General features: G+C 41.6%; 1 protein-coding gene across 4 annotated transcripts in view; it reads left to right on the top strand.

The window, feature by feature from the left end:
• Positions 1 to 12572, top strand: part of SYT9 (synaptotagmin 9) — a 63036-nt gene extending 50464 nt beyond the window's left edge. Inside the window, exons 4-8 of one of the 4 annotated variants that reach the window (XR_015287934.1) lie at positions 7908 to 8028; positions 9042 to 9213; positions 9789 to 9913; positions 10489 to 10645; positions 11616 to 12572. Coding sequence is in view for 2 of the 4 variants with exons in the window: in XM_086892747.1 (XP_086748873.1) it covers positions 7908 to 8028; positions 9042 to 9213; positions 9784 to 9913; positions 10489 to 10596 (531 nt within the window). In the remaining 2 variants the exon portion in view is untranslated. Of the gene's footprint in view, positions 1 to 7907; positions 8029 to 9041; positions 9214 to 9783; positions 9914 to 10488; positions 10646 to 11615 lie in introns of all 4 variants that reach the window. The other 3 variants (XM_086892747.1, XR_015287935.1, XM_086892746.1) reach the window with 3 other exon arrangements.
• Positions 12573 to 20420: the final 7848 nt, after the last annotated feature.

Below are 20420 nucleotides of genomic sequence, written 5' to 3'. Positions count from 1 at the left end.
CCACTCATGTCTCTGCTAATTTCCATTAGCTCAACTCAGACTATCGCTGCAGTTCATCAATTTGGTTTGGAACAAATTAAGACATTATTTCTATCTCAGTAGCTACAGGATAATTCATTAGATTCACTGTTAGGCCCAAATTCAAACCACTCTAGTTCTGAAGTGAAAATCTGCATAAAGGGTTCAAAGCCAGTAAAATCTATAGGATTTAATCTATATATCTATAAAATCTATAGGATTTAAGCATATGTTTAACAACAGGTATGGGATAAAGTTTTATCTGTACTGAATGGAGGCTTTTTTAAAAGGATCTTAATACAGAATAATTTATCAATAAAGTCTTAAATGACTCTAAGAACAAATATACCCTGTAAATGCAGTTTACCACTGGAAAGTTTCAGTTAATCACTGCCACCCTATTTATAGGATATAAATAATATATTATTTATATATTATTATATAAAATATAATAAAAATACATGATGTGATAAAGGATATAAATGATGACAGTGGAGATGTTGGGTCTTTAGAGAGATAACTACATTGAGTGCCTACAGGAAAAGGTTTCTGTCCTTGATTCTACTGGGGACACTGTACAAGAGAAAGTTATGAGTATTTTCTCCTCAAGGACACTGACTGGATTTGTTCTGGGGCATTCATGGAGTAAAAGGCTCCTTCTTTGGCTCCCACTACCTCATTTCTGAGGAATCTTGAATCACTGGCACAGCACAGAGTTGTAGCTGGAGAATCCTCCTTACATGGCCTGGATTAAAGGAAAGCAGTCATGACACGAGAATCATGGAGTCAGGAGAGGGAAAAACCCAAACAGCCCCAAAACACAAACTCTAAAAATCCATGTTAAAAGATCTTCACACTCTGAAGACAGAGGACACGCTATTGGATTTATTTTTGTTACTATCTTTATAGAGAAGTTGCCAAAATGCTTGGGAAACTGGGAGTGCAAAGTCCAGAGTGAATTACATGCAAACAATTCAGCTTTCTCATATTCCTTCACTGCAGTGAAACCAAGCTTCTGAATTGTTTGTTCATGTTCTTTCCCAGTAAGTGAAATCAGACATACCAAGCTCAAAAGGCTTCTTTACTTACTTGCTTTCATTTTTCAAGAAAAGCATAAAGAAAAGAAATACAGGCAATGAAACACAAAATAAAAAATAAAAAGTAAATCACAGTGAGAAAATGGTACCACTTGAAAATTAACTTAAAACATGAAATGCAGCCTGACATTGATGTATTGAAAGAATAATTATAAAAGATAGGCCATTCCCATTTTCCACTTTCTTTACTTAATCACATCTCTGTAGATATGGATTGATTCAGGCATTAATAAATATCTGCTTTACTAGAGTTCATTTCTTTGATTTGAGGCGTCATGAAAATAGAATTTTCCAGTCATATCTTTTCTATTCATCTCAAAATGTGTAATGAGAAGCAACTGGCGCTCTTTACATGCAGTTTCAATTAAAATCCAACATTTCAAAAGAGTTTTTGTCAGTATATATTTCTCATAGATATGACTCAAAATGACTCTATGATGAAATTATAAAAAATGTAGAGCTAACTTCACAAATTCTTCATGTTAGATACTTTAGATTTACCATCATTGCCAAACAGATTATAGTCTGTGGGATTCACATAATATTTGTGTCCTGGACCTGTTCCTCAGCAGCATTAGTATCTTATCACTCAAATCTTATTCCAGGCTTCTCAACACAGATGAGCAATTTAATAAATGTATATCCCAAAAAAGCAGATAACACTGCTTAAAGCATGTCTCAGTCATTTGGGCTTAACACATATACCTGGTATACTTAACTCATCCTTGTCTTAGCTGAGTGAACCTCCTCTGAAGTAAATCCTTGCAAAATTCAAATCCCCAAATTAGCAAGTATTAGAATGATGTACAGTGAAACTTATCTTGCACTGTAGCAGTGTAATTCCCTTAATTCCAGGAAAGATTTGGAAGTAACTAGGAATAAATTTTTGTTGTTTAAAATGCAACCAATGCTCCTCAGCTTGGAGGGGGAGAAGAAGGAGAGACTTTAATAAAACAGTGTCAATCTGTCCTTCCTGTGCTTCAGAAACTCAAGTGATACCATCTCATCCCATGGCACCTCTGCTGTTCCTGTTCTCCTGTGCCCTTTGCAGAGACGTGTCCTGCTGCTGGAGGAGCCACTGCCTGAGCTCTGACACAGCAGCAGGAATTCAGCAAATCTCCAAAACCACTCCTGCCTCCAAAACCTCTCTCAAGAGTTACCAATTTAATAGGAAATAAGCAAGGCCATCAGTGCCTGCTAAGTGCCCCAGTTAATGCTGGGTTGGTGAGATGCATAAAAATACACGTGGGCACCTCACAACCCATAATTAGTTTCGCAACACAGCAGAAAAGTGAAAAAGTAGTGTCTGCCTTTTTATAGCTGGAGAACTGAGGAACCTGGTATAATTGAGACATATGCTTTAATTAGAGTGGCACAGGCACTGCGTGGTGCAGGCCTATCACAGCTCCCCTGCTCCAGAAATACAAAACTCCAGTTGCCAAAGGAATGGCACAAACCTTATGAGTGCCTAACTCGGGGACAGCCAATCTCCTTCCAGATCAGAGGCAGAAGCAGAAGATACAACCTATAAATTGTCTTGTTTCCTTCCACCCCCTGCTGCCTGTTTTACATCCCCATTTTCTGCACTCAGATGTATTTATGAGAAGGAAGAGGAGGGCTCTGATCCCAAATGTCATTGCCAGTTGTCAGAATACCCTTAACAAGCAGGTGAATTAGAGGTTTCACTGGGAAGGTTTGATCCAGCCTGAGCTGCTTAATGCAGCCTCAAAGGCATCAAAGGTGAGGCCATTTAGGGGCCCTTAGTCACCATCCTCTTTGAGGTTACACATCTCCCTGTTTAATATGCTGAGTTATACTCACTAAGCAACAGCATGGAGCTGCTGACACAGTACTGGGGAGTGATTTATCCTGCAGGCTAATCTCCAGCAAAATGGAATGATTTTCAAATCTATAAATACTGGGTGATTATAGACTGGAGACCTGCATATGGTACTATTAGAATTCAGCTTTTTCAAAGGTATATTTATTTTAGGTTTGGGGGAACCTGAAATGTGTTCTGGGAAAAGCAGGAACGGTAACCCTTTCAATAGAAGCCACTAAAAATTATTCAAAAATTGGATTTTTATAGTGTATCAAGTATTTACAGCAGGAATGGAGCAAGAAGGAAGCATAATATGAGAGGGAGGCATGTCTCCATGCTCCTAATGGCAATCTTATTTACCTTGAGGTTTCATGGATTAAGGGATTCATCCTGTTTGCAGTTTTCAGTGGGAAACCTTGTGATTTACTCCTCTGGCTTGAGCTCTCCCAGGCAACACTGGGACATTTTCAAGGAAGAAGCTTCGTGCTGTTGCTCCGTTGAATAAAGAACTGCATGAACACAGCAAGGGCTCAGAGATAAATCTGGGTGGGATTATCAGAGACTCCCTGAAAGGCACAGCTCACAACATCAAGGCACTCAGCCCTCACCCCGAGCCTGGGGCCCAAGCCTGGGCCACTGGAAAAGCAAAGCCGGTCCAAATGTTATTTTTTAGAATACAGGAAGAGGCTGGTTACAGATTAAAAATAAAGGCTGTGTTTCTACCTCTGAAGCTGGGCAGTTTGTGAGGACAATGAGAGCTTGGTATGTTTGTTTGAGGATATTTATTCAGTTATGCTTCCTGCTGAATGGGACCAAAAAAGAATAGTATGGGGCATGCACATATAAGTGAATTACAATTTCAATTTAATTATCTGCTGATTATTTTCTTTTGAGTCATTAATAAAACTGACCAGCATTTTGGAATGGTTACATTAAAGCTCTCGTGGTTGCACTGGAACACGCCCACTATGATATGGAACGTAACCATGTGGTTAATGAACTCAGTTCATTAACACTGAATGAGGTTAGGCACAAATTTGGAAAGTGCAACGTGCACAACTTGATAGCTTACATTATTTATGAAATCTTTTCCTAGGCAGGCATTCCAAAATATCTCTGGCAGTGCAATGCCTGTAGTGCCACGTGTTGTGGAGCGTACACAGCAAGGCACAGGCACTCAATTTGAACAGGAACTAATCCTTGCAGAAGATCCTGCCCTCTGTGCTTGTTAATTCTGTTCCTCCAAGCGATTTCTTGCTAATACAGCACACCTTTAGTGACAATCCGTGGCTTAAGCCGTGTAGCTCAGTGGTTTTAAACTCGTGAAGATGTGCACTAATCCTCTCTGCGCTCTGATAAATTGGCTTTGGTGCTGTTAAAAAGCTGAGTTTGTGGAGGAGACCTGTGTTTGCTGGATGTGAGGGTCGTGCCTGTGCCAAAGCTGCTCTCCAGTCAGAGGTGCTGCCCTGCAGTCACCCAGAGAGGTGAACACTCCCCTGCACGTTCTGGGGAGCAGTCACGGTTTGTGGGACTCTCTCAAGAGCATTCCCTCATTGAACCTTCCTGACTGCACCTTGAGGACCCATTGGTAGCAGAAATTTTTAATGTCACCCTCTCATTACAGAAAATAGGGGTAAAAGAGGGAGGAATAACCTCCCTCTAACCAGGGCAAGGGGAAAGGCTCTCTCTGCTGTAAAAATTCCTTCCAAACTTCAGAAAACTTTTACAAGTAGCCAGTGTGATGGAGTAGTCATTAATTCCCTAAAATTTGAAAAGAAATTATCAGAAGACAAGGCTTCTTTTTCAGACTGAGAAGGATTTGAATGGCTGAAGTGTCTCTTCCCTGCTGCTGCCTGCAAGCTTCCCTTCAGTCACCTTCCCAGGCACTGGTGTGAACAGACAAACTCAGCATCATCTGTGACCTATTGCTACAACACCTACACCTTCTAGAACTGGAAAAGACTAATGAAATCAAAGGCTCTGAGTCCAGCAGAACTCAGGTTTTTTTTTCCCAGTGCAGTTTTTCAAAAAGCATTAAGAAATTTGTGTCACAGCATCTGCTAAAAAAAATCATCACAGTGCAGGTGACAATCACTTTTCAGTTGTAAGGCAAAGCTTGTGGGTAAGTGTATTATGGCCTAATTCCTAATAGTGCATTCAGCACATGTGATCCATTCTTTTCCTGGGCAGTTCATTGATGCAGTTCATTAATGCAGTTCTATTTTAGCTCTTAGTTAGCAGTGATGGCACACGAGGGGATGGCAGGAGGCTGTACCAGGGGAGATTTGGGCTGGACATCAGGAAAGAGGCTTCACCCAAGGGGTGGCTGGGCACTGGAACAGGCTCCCCAGAGAAGAGGTCACAGCACCAGCCTGGCAGAGTTCCAGAAGTGTTGAGACAAAGCTCTCAGGCACAGGGGGTGACTCTTGGGGCTGTTCTGTGCTGGGAAGGAGCTGGACACCGTGATCCTCGTGGTGGATATTCTGTGATCCTCTGATTTTTCCTTGGCATCTGAATTCAGTTCCTAAAACATTTGTATAACAATTCATTTACCTATAAACTTCTTGATAAAAATTGGATAAGAGTTTTCTAAATGTTCATTCAGGATGATCGAGTCTGGAATGGAAACTTTTGTATTTGGTAGTGGCAGTAAATTTAGAGTACTCACAGAATGAATTCCCAGTCACCACGTGGAGCACCGGAGCCGAATACACAGTGACTTTGCCACAGCTCACAATGAGAAGGATGCCAAAATGCACAGTTGAAACAACAGAGAGCTGGTGGGATTCTTTGTGGTCAGGGAAAACCTGACTGATTCAACAACATTGCCTTCTTCTGAAGGGTGATGACCAATTCAGGAAAAAACATCCTCTCAACATTTGCAAGACTGACAAATTCCCAAAGGTGGCTTCAGTCAATAATATCTTTAAATGGCTTATGAAATTCTGGTCCCCTCGGAGTTGCAGCACAAGAGAGAATTTCACAGCTACCAATATTCAGTACCTTGGAGCTGGGGAAATACATTTACATGTACATTTACATTTACATTTACATTTACATTTACATTTACATTTACGTGTTAGAAGTTGCTCTCACAGCAGGAAGGACAAGTGAAAACTTTGCTTCCTGTTTCCCTGGTTATGTGTATCAAGCTGATCCCTGGGAAAATTTCAGAGATCAGTTATTTTCTTGTAATGTTAAGGGCAGGTGTTAGCCAGGAGAAATTTCTCCTGGCTGTGCTGACGCCTCTTTAACCTGCAGGACTTCTCACAGCATCCCAAGCAGGGATATTTTGCACTCTGATCCTCCCACCAAGTGAGTCAGTGACACAGTTTGTTGCAGCAGGTTTGCTTCCAAGTGGGAGCTATCAAGAGGCACTGAACAGTCTGAGTCATAGCAGCCACCTCGATATTATCCCAGCCTTTATTAGCTTTCCAGCCACCTGAAACGCTGATCTTCAGAATGGAAAAGGTGATGGGGTTAAAAGCTGGTTATTCCTGACAAATAGCCCATAATATCAGCCTTTTCCTTCTTTGACTGCATCTCTTAAACAATAGCACAAGCACCTACTTTTGAATGACTGAACGTGTTTGGTTTTTTCTTTGCATGAGCTGTGAGCTGAAGCAAAGATGCCTCTCTTGAGCAGGGATCAAGTGACCTGTAGAATTCCCTCCTGACACACCATTTCTCTACAGCTCTGTGCCAGCAATGCTTTTTGTCCTGCTTATGTCCCCTGCTAACTCATGAGGTGACAGAAAGTGGCTGCACAGGCTCTGGGCATTGATCTGAGCAGCTGTCTCAGAGACAAACCTGTGCCAGGAGCTCTTTCCAGGTCTTTTCCCTCTCCTGCTGTGTCATCCACCACCCTTCAGCTTTTGGAGGGAAGGAGCCAGCTTGGGAAAGATGGGAAGCTATTGCACAAAGCTAAGTAAGCAAGATAAACATACTCCACAACAGCTGCACTTCCCTTCCTTATAAATCTTGGAATGTGGCCTTGAAATTGTTAATTTTAAGGATCAGGTAGTTTTTTTATTTTTTTTTCAGTCAAGAATGAAATATTAAGTTACAGGCAGCAGGTCTGTGAAGGCGTGAATTCACTGCTCAGTCAAAAAAAATGCAAATCAAATCAAAGAAATAATTTAATACAATCTGCTTTTTTTTATGAAAGAGCTGGACTTCCCTCTTAAAAAAAAAAATAAATTAAAAATGATGCTTTGTAACTGCAAACAGGGTTTGCAATCTTTCTAGTGCTTTTCTGGAACCCTGATGCCATCAACACAGGAAAGGGTTGCAAATTACTCTGTCAGTGAAGCAGATGGATAAGTACTGGAGGGAGCTTGTCTGTGTGAGGCACAGGGAGCTGCTGTTGTTATAATTGTTATTATTGTAATTATTGTAATTATTGTTATTATTGTTATTATTACAATGGACAATTAATAAGAACCCTTGCTCTGCTTCTGGTGGAGACTTTCCCGTTGCCATAGACACTTCAGACCTGTCACACCTGAGTTCATGCAAACCTGAGAGTTGCAAAAAGCTTTGTCCTGCCCAAACCATTTATAATTTTTTCTCTGTGAATGACTCCGTGGGTTTCCTCCCGCAGGCCAGAAGGAAAGGCACTGGCATTTGTGGCTGCTTGTCAGAGAAACAGGCAAATCACTGAAAAACAGAATAGAACAAAGCTTTTCCAGTCCCTCACAGGGCACCCCATCATTTAAATGTGTGTCATCTGCAAGGACTGAGTGCTCTTTAATCTCATTTACCCCGGAGAACTTTGGTGGTCCAGCAGCAGAGTGACTCGAGTCTTGTGTGCACATGGATGGCTGTTTTATCAGATATGCTCCAGAATGAGAATTCAGCTTTTACTGCATAACTGTAGCTCCCTAAAGGTGTATTTTTAGCTTTTAATCCTGCTAGGGGTAGAAAAATTGTTATTATTGCTTCACATTATCTTTCTTTTCTTGGAACAGGATAACGTGGATCTTGGTGACCTGATGTTTTCGCTCTGCTACCTTCCAACAGCTGGTAGACTAACTATTACAATAATAAAGGCAAGAAATTTAAAGGCAATGGATATCACAGGAGCATCAGGTAGGAATGAATTTAATGCTCAGTGTGGATTTCTATCCCATTTCCCTCCCAAGGCACAGAATTCAACACTGTCCAAATCCCAGAATGATTTTTGAGAGGAGTGTTGTTACACTGCGAACTCTGCTTGAGTACAGGAGTTGATGAGAAATAAATAATACATTTTAGTTTGCTTAGCTCCAAGCAACAGTTTAAAATAAGTTGCTCTCTCAAAAAGACTGTGAAATTATTATTTCCAATGTCCCTGTAATTCAGAGCTGGCCAAAATGCATTCCCAAGGCTGGGAATTTGTACAGCAGACTGTTAGAGCTGTGACACAGACACAGATTGGCCCTCTCTGGCAGCCCCCAAGAGCCACTGAGCCAGCTCTGCTGTTGCTGGCATGTGGAGAAAGCAGTGATCACCCCAGAATCCTTTCAGCAACCCTTTCAAAAGCCCACAATAAAAACCATAAACATAAATAAGGTTTCATAGGCGACTTTTAAATACTAGCAGGGAGTTATAGAGCTCTCAGAAAGGACCTACAAAGAAACAGCTCTCTTTTTTTCTACCTGCAGGACTCTAAAAATAATTATAATTCTCTTGAGAAATATAAACTACTAATTGTTGCCCTTTGAATTGTATTTAACCATACATCAGTAAATCCCGTTGTGAAAAGTATTGTCATCTTCTGTCTGTCCTACAAATCTAACAAGTAATTAGGCTGCTATAAATAGGCTGATACACAGGCTGTTGTATAAAATAGTCATGTATAACATGCTTCAGTGAATATTTTAATACCCTTTGAGGAGCTGGTACACAACAAAGAGCTTCTTGAACCTAAAAAGTTGATTATAAGCAGGTAAAGCTTTCAAAGCTGCAGTGCCTCCCGTGCATTCCACGGTAACAGAGAAACTCAGATCCCAGTCAGGTCCAGGAGATCAATCCTGCAATCAGGTATGGGCACACAAGAAGTTCTGCCTTCACTTTCCATCTACATTTGTCAAAAATCAACATTGTTCTTGTGACCCACACAGATCCCTACGTGAAGGTTTCTTTAATGTGTGAAGGAAGGCGGCTAAAGAAAAGGAAAACTTCCACCAAGAGGAACACCCTAAATCCCGTTTACAATGAAGCCATAGTCTTTGATGTCCCTCCAGAGAACATTGACCAAATTAACTTGTCGATAGCTGTTATGGATTATGACCGGTGAGATGCCTGTAGCTGTCAAATGTTGGCTGGGAAAGTCTTGCACGCTAGATTTGCACCCAGAAAGAAAGTTGGTTTTATTTTCCCTGTAAGTGGGGAATTCGTGTCGTGTTGAGCTTGGTAGAAGCCTCCAATTTTTTTTGTTTTGTTGGGCAGAATTTCCTGACTAGATTTTTAAATATAGATTAGTGATGAGTGACATCAGGAAGCTGCATCTGTGCCCAACAGAACTGAGGTGACTGGGCATTTAATCGTTCTGTTTGCGCATTTCTGCCAAGCCTTTGCACACACTCCCCATTTATAAAGTTGTGTCTTAGAGCCTGCTTGCCTTTGCAGCTAATTACAGAGCACGGGCAAAGAGCCTTTTGTGTGCTACGAGGGGGGGAATATCAAATTGTTCTGAGCAGTGGGCAGCGCAAAGAGCAAGCCCACGCATTTCCTAGCGCGCTATAGCTCCGGGCAAGCATTAGTCCTTAAAAATCCACGGCTGACGTTTCTGATGAAATATACAAACGGTGTGGTTCCCAAGGTCAAATTTTAAGAAACAAATATTATGGACCATTTTCACAGTGTAGGTCACAATGAGGTCATTGGAGTTTGTCAAGTAGGCAACGATGCAGAGAGCCTAGGTCGCGACCACTGGAACGAAATGCTCTCGTACCCTCGGAAGCCCATCGCTCACTGGCATCCTCTTGTGGAGGTAAGGCTTTGATTTGTTGCTTCCCCCCCTGCAGCACTTGTGAATATTCTCCCACACGGCATTAGAAGTCGGACAGAATTTTGTGAGCCAGCCCGAGATCCGCGCGCGTGAGGTAAATCCTAGAAAAGGGTTTGGAAACGCTTTAAAATCGAAAGGTGACACACGAGTTAAGTCTGCTCCTTTCCATGGTAGGGAGACAGAAGGTTACTGTTGTCTATAATATATAGACATGAAAACACCAAACACTGCACAGCTGAGGGTTTGGTTTTGCCTTTTAAATAAGATCTTGGGTAACTTTCACTGTTAATTGATAGAAAGAAAAGAACCTTGTTTACAGAACAATCAAGACCAATTCTCTTTTTGTATGCGACAGCCTAATTTGACTTCTTTTCTCGTAACAATATATCATCCATGGCACTAGCACATCTCAAAGGATGCCTAACTGCACTGAAAAAAAAATATGTTTAAGTGTCTCTGGAGATCTGAGGCGCTGATAAGAAGCGACACAATCAGAAAAGCTTTTCAAGGTTCCTATGTTTTTTTTTGTTTTGTTTTGTTTTGTTTTTTGTCTTTAGGGCCCTATTCAGCAGGAATGTTATGCAGGTCTTCTGCGCTTGGATGGCTGCCGAAGAGGCTTCCTCACCCTTTTAACCTATTCAGCAGAAATTTGGCATTCCTGTTGAACTCTTTCTTAGCCATATCCTCAGGGGCTATTCCACAGAGTCCAGTGGGGTAAAGATGTCCTTTTAATCCCTCTGTCTAATCCTCTCCCCAATACAGGGAACACTAATCCTGGTTCATGAGACACAGAAATTCATCAAAGATGAACTAAATTGCTTCCTAAAGTTACCCTGGCTTACTCCCATTGTTGCTGTCACTGGCTGAGTCAGGCAGTGCTCCCAGTCAAAGGGAAATATCTTGTTTATGAGCAGCCCCAGAGTTCTCCTCAATGCTGAAAGACAGGAAAGAGCACAGCGCCCACACCAAGCCAGGAATGATGCTGTGGGCACTAGGAGGCAGGCAGTTCTCAGCCCCTCTGAGTTCACTTTCTGCACCAGAGTGCAGCTGGGTTACCACAGTGCCACTGAAGATTGCCCTGTTTGAAATGAGCACCGGCCATAGGCAGTTCCAGAAAAGATTGTCAGGCATTATGAAGATGCTGCAAGCCGGGAGGAGTCCCACAGTTTGTCCTGTGTCCGTAAGGAATTGCGTTTCCTGGTGCCTGGGCAGCAGGGCAGCACAGCTGGAGCAGGGAGTGCCCAGGGGCTGTGTGGCAGGAGAAAAGCTCCATGCCCTCTCAGCACAGCCAGCAGTGGGGCAGCTCTGACCAGGGCAGCTGCTGGCTGAAGTGCCACGCTTGAAATGCTGACCTGGGCATTTGGGAGCTCTCAGCTGTGGCCAAGAGTTGATAGGAATGTCCTGGCACAGCACACGAGGTGTAGTGTAAGGGCTGCTATTGCCCAGAGCACAACAAGTGTCTCTCAGCAGAAGTTGTCTACATCCTTATATCCAACCTGTCTTCCCTCTTTGATAAATTTCATTGCAGCCAGAGCCCACAATTAGGTTTTGACAGCTCTTCCCTTTTCGCAGGCATCCTGTTCTTTTCATACATGCCTGGCTAACTTCTTTAGATTTCATTACTGTGGATTGCTTTTCATGTCACTGAAAGCTAAACAGAGCTATATTTTTTTTTCCTTCCCAGGAATCAAGTGGGGGAGGGTGTCCAGCGCATCCAGGCTGTGCAGAGAAATATATACACAGCATATCATTTTGGTTCCTGAATCAGGACTAGACTCAGCGAGAGCTTCTGGAACCTCTGTGGCCACAGCCATAGGACCCTGAATATTTGCTGAATAGGACCCTCAGTCTTCTACTGTGTGAAGAGCTATTGGTTTCAAGTAGCGTGATGTTATCCACTTGTAGCATTAATTCTCCAGCTGACACTTCTGCTACTGATAGATTATTTGTATGGTCGTAAGCATTACCCAAATTCAAGTCTTCATTTCTGTTCAGTAGAATAACCCAGGTTCCACAAGCAAAGTGACAGCAACCTAAACCAACAAATATGGGAAGCAGCAACAAATATTGTCCTTGTATTTGCAAAAAAGGTGCAGTATTGTGAATGGTTAGCTTTCTGAGTATCTTTTTTTTTTCAAGAACGATTGCCATCAGATATTTATTTTTTGATGACAAGTTGCGTCCTCAGTGTCAGCTGGTGCCTCCTTTCACCTGACATGAAAACAAATTAATACGGTTCCTTGCAGAAACCCTTCAAATCTGAAAAACTGTAAAAAAAGTTCTGCTGGGTGAGAACAAGATGCATATGGTATTTGTAATGACAGCATGTTCTTTGAGAAAGGAGATAGCCATCTGTACAACATGGAGGTTGTTAGTCCTCAACCTTTGGAGATGATTTTCCAGTCGACGTTTCTGAGTCGTGTCCACGGCGCTGCAAACTGTTGGGAGCGTGTCCCAGGTGGCAGTGCTGGATCATACAAACAAGCACACACACCCTGTGTTGTTTGAAAACGCTGTTCCAAGTCTATAGTGCCTGTGAAGACTTCCTTTATTATTTGTGGTAGAATTAGCAGGGCTGTTTTACATGATGGTATGTTGTAAATTCTGACAAATTCCGACCATTAAAAGAAAATGAATCTAAGCACTGCATTCTGTCATGTAATGAAATTTGTGCCCCAAAGCAGGATAAACCCTGGGATAAATTTTTCCCCACTTATTTAGCCACGCATGGAGTTCTCTCATCCTCCAGTGTTTTCTACAGAGAACTTGACTCACGTCTTTACCTGGGAATTTTTTGTTTAAAAGATGCAAATTATGGATGTTTTCTACAACAGAGGTGTCTGCTTACAGAGCTGTGTGCTTACAGAGAGGGAGCCCTGGTTGTTAAGTAGAGTTCAGATAAGTTAATGTGCACACACATTGCTTCACATCTTGAATGTGACGAATGTTCACCAAGAGTTTTGGATCTGCAGCTCTGCTGACACAAATTATGCATGCACAGATTGAAGAAATATCTAAAATTTTGGCCTCAAGTCTGAAAAGTTAGTCCCATAACCTATCAGTGCAGATCTTCAGAATTCAGAAAATCAGAATTACTTGTGAATAGAGAATGTCTTGGAACTTGCAGGAGATCTTGGGTCTGCTGTGAATGTATGCTGCAGGTATAAATCCAAATTCCTGTATGCACAGCGGTTTTCAGAAATCTCTTGCCATGCTGTGCAGAGCACAGCTGCCACAGGCAAGGATATACCTGGCAAACTAAACAGCACTTTCAAACCTACCCAAGCACAATTTCAGGAGGACAACCGTTGGGCATTTCCAAAAGAATGAAAATAATGTTGCCATGGCAAAACTGTTTGACTGCACCTTCAGCTTTCTATCAGGAGGCCAGTGGTACATGACAATGTGCATATCTGCTCATGCATGAGCCTCCCCTGGGGCAGAATCCTGTGCTCTTTACCCAGACTCATCTCCCAGGAGCCACAGAGAGGAGATGGGCCTGAGCAAAGCAGGAGGAGCTCTTCCTTTGGAGTGGAGTTCTGTGATTTCCCAGATAAACCATTCTGCATCTCACCTCTGCCTGGAATGCAGAGCCAGGCACGCTTCCCACAGCAACATCAGCAACAGAAACTGCTGGGAAGGGGAGAACTGCTACACAACAGGCTCAGTGTGTCCCTGGAAAAGTGCAGGAGCCTTTCTAGGATTTGTCCCCAGCAGCTCAAAGGGGCATCAGCTGAAAAGTGGTATCATTGTAATTGCCAGTGGGTTGCAGTTCTTCTATTTTATTGCCATGCTCGGTTTATTTAATGCTCAAGGGTCTGGCATCAAAAGAATTATTTTGAACTGCGTTCTACTAAAACAGGGGAAGAAATCTTTGTGACAGTGAGCGTTTAAAGTGGAATCCAGCAGACTTCAAAGGCTTAGAGATGAGGAAAACCCCCTAAATTTATTGAATTCTCGGCATTTTTGCTCATGACTTGCAAACTGTAACTCAGGCTGTGGCATTACTATGTGCTTTTTACAAATACCTGCCTTACCATAGTAGTGCATCTATGGAATGATAGCTATTTTCTATATTTGGATACTTCACTCTTCACCTTTATACTCCACTTTACCAGTGATATTCTCTAGACCCAAAATATTTTTGTGTTCTGGTTCTGGTTGGCCAGTAGACTGCTGCTGCTGTCTTCAGACTGTATTACAAAAATACCACAGCCTGCTGGAAGGACCAGAGGATGGATAATACTGCTACAAACTCAACTGGAAACCCAGGGAAAGCTATGGTCCCAATGCTGCTCAGTCTTTCTTTTCTGAGCTGTGATTCTCAGTGGTAAATTAGCAGCAGACTCACAAGAATGATTTCAAAGCTGAAGCCCTCATTTGTTTTCTTATTTGCTGTGAATGCATTATTACCCTGTATGACAAGTATCATAACTCTAAAATAGAAGAGAAAATTGCTTAGAAATGCATCTCAGCAAGACTTTAATCCCATTTTGCTCTTTAACAACATGCTATTAACTGGTTACTTTTAGTTTTCCATAATAGCCCCCATGTCAGGTGTTGTTCTGTGGAAAAGCAGTGAGTGGCCATGGGAAAACCTCCCAAATTTCTGACAGTGAGGCCGAGTCCCACGGACAGTGGCCTGATATTCCCATGACAAAACACTCACAGCGCAGCTGAGTGCTCAAATATTTCTTTATCTGCTTCCACTGAAATCACAAGACATGAAAAGCATTGCTTTTTCCTTTTATTTCGCTTTTCCCTGCAAATAGCCCCAGCAGTGGATGAGCAAACATTCATCTCAATCTGGGGAAGTGGGGACTACAGAAAACAGAACAGAAAACCAATATGCAGCACAGAAGACCTGTTGTTAAAACTGTTGTTACCAGCCCAGTTTTCCATGCCATCAGGTCCATAAAACATAAAACACTCAGCAGGTATGAGACACTTGTTACATCGAGATCCAATTTAACCCCTGGTAGGGGAACTCCTGGATCAACCCAAAATGAAACAACAGCAAAGGGCAATGCAAAAGAATGAAAGAAAAAAAAAAAAAAAAGAGGTTATTTTAGTCCACCCTTCTTGGCTTGAGAGGATTGTTGTTGAGGGGGCTTTTGGGTTGTTTTCATTCTTTGGTTTGGTTTGGTTTCACGTGTTTTAAACACCAAGTGTGGTATGTAGCTATATTAACATGAGAACCCAAAGCCAGAGCCACAAGAGATATATATTGATTTACATGTTTATCACCTGGCAACATTTGAGCACTCGAGGGGACGTGTCTGCAATTGAAATTTAAAAAAAAAAAAAATAGATGAAAACTCTTTTGGTTTAAAAGTAACAAACAACAAACGGGGACCAGGAAATTCAGTTGAAAAATCTGTTTCTAGCTAGAAATCCATCTGAAATGACTTTGCTGTTAATGCATTTTGTTTGAACAGAAGGAAGTGAAAAAAGTAGATCAGGTGACTCCATCTGAAGTTTCATCGATGAAATGCTTTTTTTCCCCCTTTAGAACAGTGCATTGCCAAATGATCACATCTCAGTACCAAGAGAGAAAACAATGGATTTCTTACCTAGTAGGGGGAAATAAAAAAGCATGTAGGGAAGGGAATCCACAATAGTGCAGAACTCAGGAGAAGCCCCCCCGTGCTGCGAGAAAGGGTGGCAGGATGGACTTGGTGCCAGCATCACCTGGAATCCTGGTGCCAGCATCACCTGGAATCCAGGTGCCAGCATCACCTGGAATCCTGGTGACTGCATCACCTGGAATCTTGGTGACAGCATCACCTGGAATCCCGGTGACAGCATCACCTGGAATCCTGGTGCCAGCATCACCTGGAATCCTGGTGACAGCATCACCTGGAATCCCGGTGACAGCATCACCTGGAATCCTGGTGCCAGCTCGGTTCAGAGCTGAAGTGACAGCCCTGCTGTGCCAGGTGCCCAGGGCTGGCCAGTTCCAAGGGCTGTGCTGACAGCTCCCCGGCCATGGCTGGGCTGGGCAGGGAGCCCCAGCTGGAAGTTCTCCAGGGCCCTGCAGTTCTCCAGGAGCGCATCCATCTCCTCGGAGACCCTCCAGGGGCAGGGAAGGCGCCGCGGGTGGAGCGAAGGCGCGGAGGGGAAGGGGACGGGAGGGTTTGCAAGCATCTGAGCTCTTCATTTGTTCATTCTGCCCGGGCTCTCTGGTTCCTGCTCCTTTCTGCTCAAACATGGACATTGTCCAAGGGAGCTGTTTCACTCCCCGCCTCGGTCCCCGTGGCAAAGGCGCCTGAAGAGAGCTGTGCTGTTTGGGTATAATTTTGGTTTTGATAACACATGAGCATTGTACTATACTTTATTATTTCTTGTTCAATAAATAGTCCTGGTATCTCTATGTTTCATGTCTAATTTTGGAGAGCAGGGCCGTACCTGTATCAAGGCTCTCTCAGTTAGGTGGGCATTTTGTTCGTTTAGTAGAAATAATGCATGATTCCTTTCGCAGTGGTGGTTTGAGGGACAAAAGAATTCTTAATTTTGTAATATGTATTACAATCTTCTAAACACGAGTTAAAATGTACTGTGATTTATTTATATAAATCTAGTCTGAACAAATAAGTTTTGATCTTAATAAAAACTGTAAGAAATTGTGCAATTGTAATTTATTACTATTTTGTATTTAATAAATATTAAAGTTCAATTCATTATTCAGAAAGCCAGCAAACACTTTGGGAACGTTTTTGCTCAGTTTTTCTCCACAGATAATGTGTTTTGATAAAGTACATGAGGCCAGAGAGAGAAAAAGCTTTTAAATTTACAGCACTCACACATAATTTAGGAGTTTGGATACTGAAACCTCCTCGTGTTTCATCCCATGTCGACAGTCATCGTGGCAGAAAGATTATTTGACATATCAGTGGTGAATCTCATCTATATTTCATATTAAGAAGAAAATTAAGGAGCTACAGAAGTGCCTCTATCGAGTGACTTTGTGTTAAATTACCAAAATTGGTATTTAGCATGGCATGCTGGCAAAATTAGCAATCCTGTCAACATGCAGCTCCAGGAAATTGTGGTGTGACCACACAAACTGCACCCAAAAAGGCATCACTCTTGTCCTTTTTCCTTCTCTTTCACACCAAGTGAGCTTGCACAGGAAGAGTCCTACCTGTGCACGACCTGTGAGTCAGGAAGAGCCTCTCTGTGTCTTTAGGGACAAGCTCAGCCTCTCCTCAGTTGGAATGGCTGTCCTGCTTGCACACACCACGTTAATAAAGGGCTGCTGACGTGTGACACGAGGCACAGAACAATATTTCATGCCACTGAGAAATTAATTCAGTTCTGCTCTCTTCTCTTGGGGAATATTCGACATCGCGGGCACGTGGAAAAGAAATGAGAACAGGCCTGGAGTTTGGAAGTTGATGCTGTCCTTAATAATAGGGATTTGTAGTGCTCTGAATAAAAAGGGAACATCTTGAGGCCCTGAACAGACTCCTGTTTTTCCATGGGTGTGCTGGGCTCCTGGGAGATGGAAGATAGACTAAGGGCACCTCTACAGGCTTTTTGTCCCTGGCAATGAATGTAGTGATAATTACCCCTCTCTGTCCCAAAAAACACCACAAAATGCACCTCAGCAGAGGAGGTGTATGAACTTCAAAGTTGTTTTTAATGTCTTTCAGTAATACTGGTTTGCATGTCTCTATTTCTTCCTTAATAAGCAAGCAAAAGCCTCTTCCTCTGTCAAAACAGGCCCACACATCTCTCCTGTAGAGACACTTTTCCAGCAGAATCTTCCTTTAAGTCTTTATATGTAGCCTACAGACTTGGAAAAAAGGAAAAAAGGGGCAGTGGTTGCAACATCCTGCTAATGACTGCAAGGCAAAGTTTGGGAATCCTCCCTGGAAAAGCCTGATCAACAGCAGATTAAAGCTGAGCAGCCCTGGGATCCTGCACGGCTGATCAGGCAGGAGATGGAAATTAAGGGAGGTGCCTCCTTAATTTCAGGGAGCTAAATTAATTTCCTTAATTTAGTCAGGAGCTTTCCTGGCCTCTGCTTGTGAGTTCCCACAGGGGGAATGTCTGGGGAGGCCACAGCACATCCCAAGGAGCACCAGGACCAGGAGGGACAGCAGTGGCATGTCCCCAGGAGCTGAGGACAGGAGTGTTAGAGGGAAATCTGCACCTCAGGAAGGAGCAGAGAGCTTCTAAAGACAGGATCCTGTCAGGAAACTTGGTGATTGCAAAAGTAACCTTCCCAGGGAAGGAAATCACAGAGTTTCTTCTTCTGAGAGCCAATTCCATCCACCTCTGACAGTACTGGCACTGGAATTTGTCCCAGTGGGCCCTAGCAGAGGTTTCTCATGTAAGCAACACATGGTTTTTATTCCCTGATTGGTGTTCTTATATTTCCATTTAAATAGAATCACATCATTCTCTGGGTGCACTTAGGCATTTATCATTGCCATATTAATTAACCACACACTTCAATTAATTAACCACACGCTTCAGTCTAGCCCACCACACCATCCAAAAGGTCATGGCTTTAAACCACTTAATTACAGGCCAAAAACCATTCTGTGAATTCATGTTCCAGTACCAGCACGTGTAGGAAAATCTTTTAATGTTCCAAGACATCAGAAGTGCCTGAACAGTCTGGTTCAAAGAGCTTGACTAAAGCTTATATTTAATATCTAATATTAAAGTCATTTAGAAGTGTCAAGAAACATCAGCAAAGCTAGGTCCTCACCCAAAGATAAAACTGGCAATAAAAATATTTTTGTTGGAAAAACCATTCTTAATGATAACAACAAATTCCATACTGAACCCTTATTTTGTAATTTTCAATTTAGTAGGCAAAATCCCATTCCAAGAATGTTACTGTAATCCTATTGTTTATATCCTGGTAACTGACACAAAAACAGCTTTAAAACAATATATTAAATAGAGTTCACCTACATTAGGTCTGCCAAAAATGGGATATAGTTTTAATAACCATCTTTTCAAAATGCAACAGTTTGGACCTTTTCCAATAACTTTTGCCTTCCTAAAATAAAATAAAATAAAAAATAATATATCATTCCCAACATAAAATAGTGTTAAAAATAACCAGGATAATATTTGAAGAATAATCACATAGCTTAGAGGAAATTCCAAACTCCTCAATCAGTTTTTGTATTTTAGTGAATCTCAAGTCCAAATAGTTGCTGTTCCTGTGGAAATGCCTCTTCCATCTGCCAGAAAACAACCTTTGATACTGGTGTTTCCTCACTTCACAACCTCAGCTCTCCAAACATGTTGGCATTTTCCTTTCAGTTCAAATGGCTTTAATATAGACCACGTTTCAGGAAAAGAACAGTAAAAACTCAGAACATCTTTTGTAAGTCAGGCCCTGAATCAATTAGAAATACAAGTATAATTTTGGAAAATATATAAGTTTTTCTATTCTTAGCAGAGCCCAGGTTTGCTGTCAGGTTTCCCTCAAATTAATTCATTTCTTGCATCTTTACCCAATTGTTTGTAAATGCTCCAAGACTTTTTCCCTTTCTACACTACTTAAATTACTTGAAAAGTTAAAGTGGATTGAAACAGGAGCAGTTTCCAAAATGACATTGGAGCTGTGTCATCTCTGGGTGAGGAAGGAGAGGAGGTTACTTCCTCCTGCTCTTACTATAAATCCATTTTAAATAAAAATTCACTGTTCCAAATAATAGGTTGAGATAACTCAAAAAATAGAATAGAATAGAATAGAATAGAATAGAACAGAATAGAATAGAATAGAATAGAATAGAATATAAAATATAAAATAAAATAAAATAAAATAAAATAAAATAAAATATAAAATAAAATAAAATAATAAAATAAAATAAAATAAAATAAAATAAATAAAATAAAATAAAATAAAATAAAATAAAATAAAATAAAATAAAATAAAATAAAATAAAATAAAATAAAATAAAATAAAATAAAATAAGTCCTTCCTTTCATCAGGAGCATCTTTCTGATTGGGTGTGGGGCTCTGCTGAATTGCTTTTCCTTTTTCTCCAATGTGCAGTGCCACTCTGTCCCACTCCCTTTTCTACCCCTGCCCTGCCAAGGCAGAACAGCACATTTCAGCTAAACCTGCCAAATTCCTGCAGCTTCTCTGAGACCATTCATTCCCCTTGGAAATTCCACTGCAAGCAGAAATAACTTCTGAGTTGCATCTAGATACCTGCCTGATATCTTTTTTTTTCATTTTAATTTTTCATTTTAATTGTTGACTGGTTTGGTTTTTTGGTGGTTTTTTTTTTCTTTTTTTACTTCTGATATCTGCCTTTTTGCCTCCTCCTGTCCTCAAAATCTTTCCTTCATCCTCTTCCCCTCAGTGATGTTTGCTGGACAGATGAGTTCTCATTCTCCACATGTGAAGTGAGCCCAGGTCCAGCAGACAAGGCTGGCAATGAGCTGCTCCAGCCTTTACTCACATTTCATCTGCCACTCACTCACAGCAATAACATTTTCATTACAAAGGTGG

The sequence above is a fragment of the Cyanistes caeruleus genome, chromosome 6, assembly GCF_971803275.1.
Source record: "Cyanistes caeruleus chromosome 6, bCyaCae1.hap1.1, whole genome shotgun sequence".
NCBI lineage: Eukaryota > Metazoa > Chordata > Aves > Passeriformes > Paridae > Cyanistes > Cyanistes caeruleus.
This window is presented reverse-complemented; position numbering and strand designations above follow the sequence as displayed.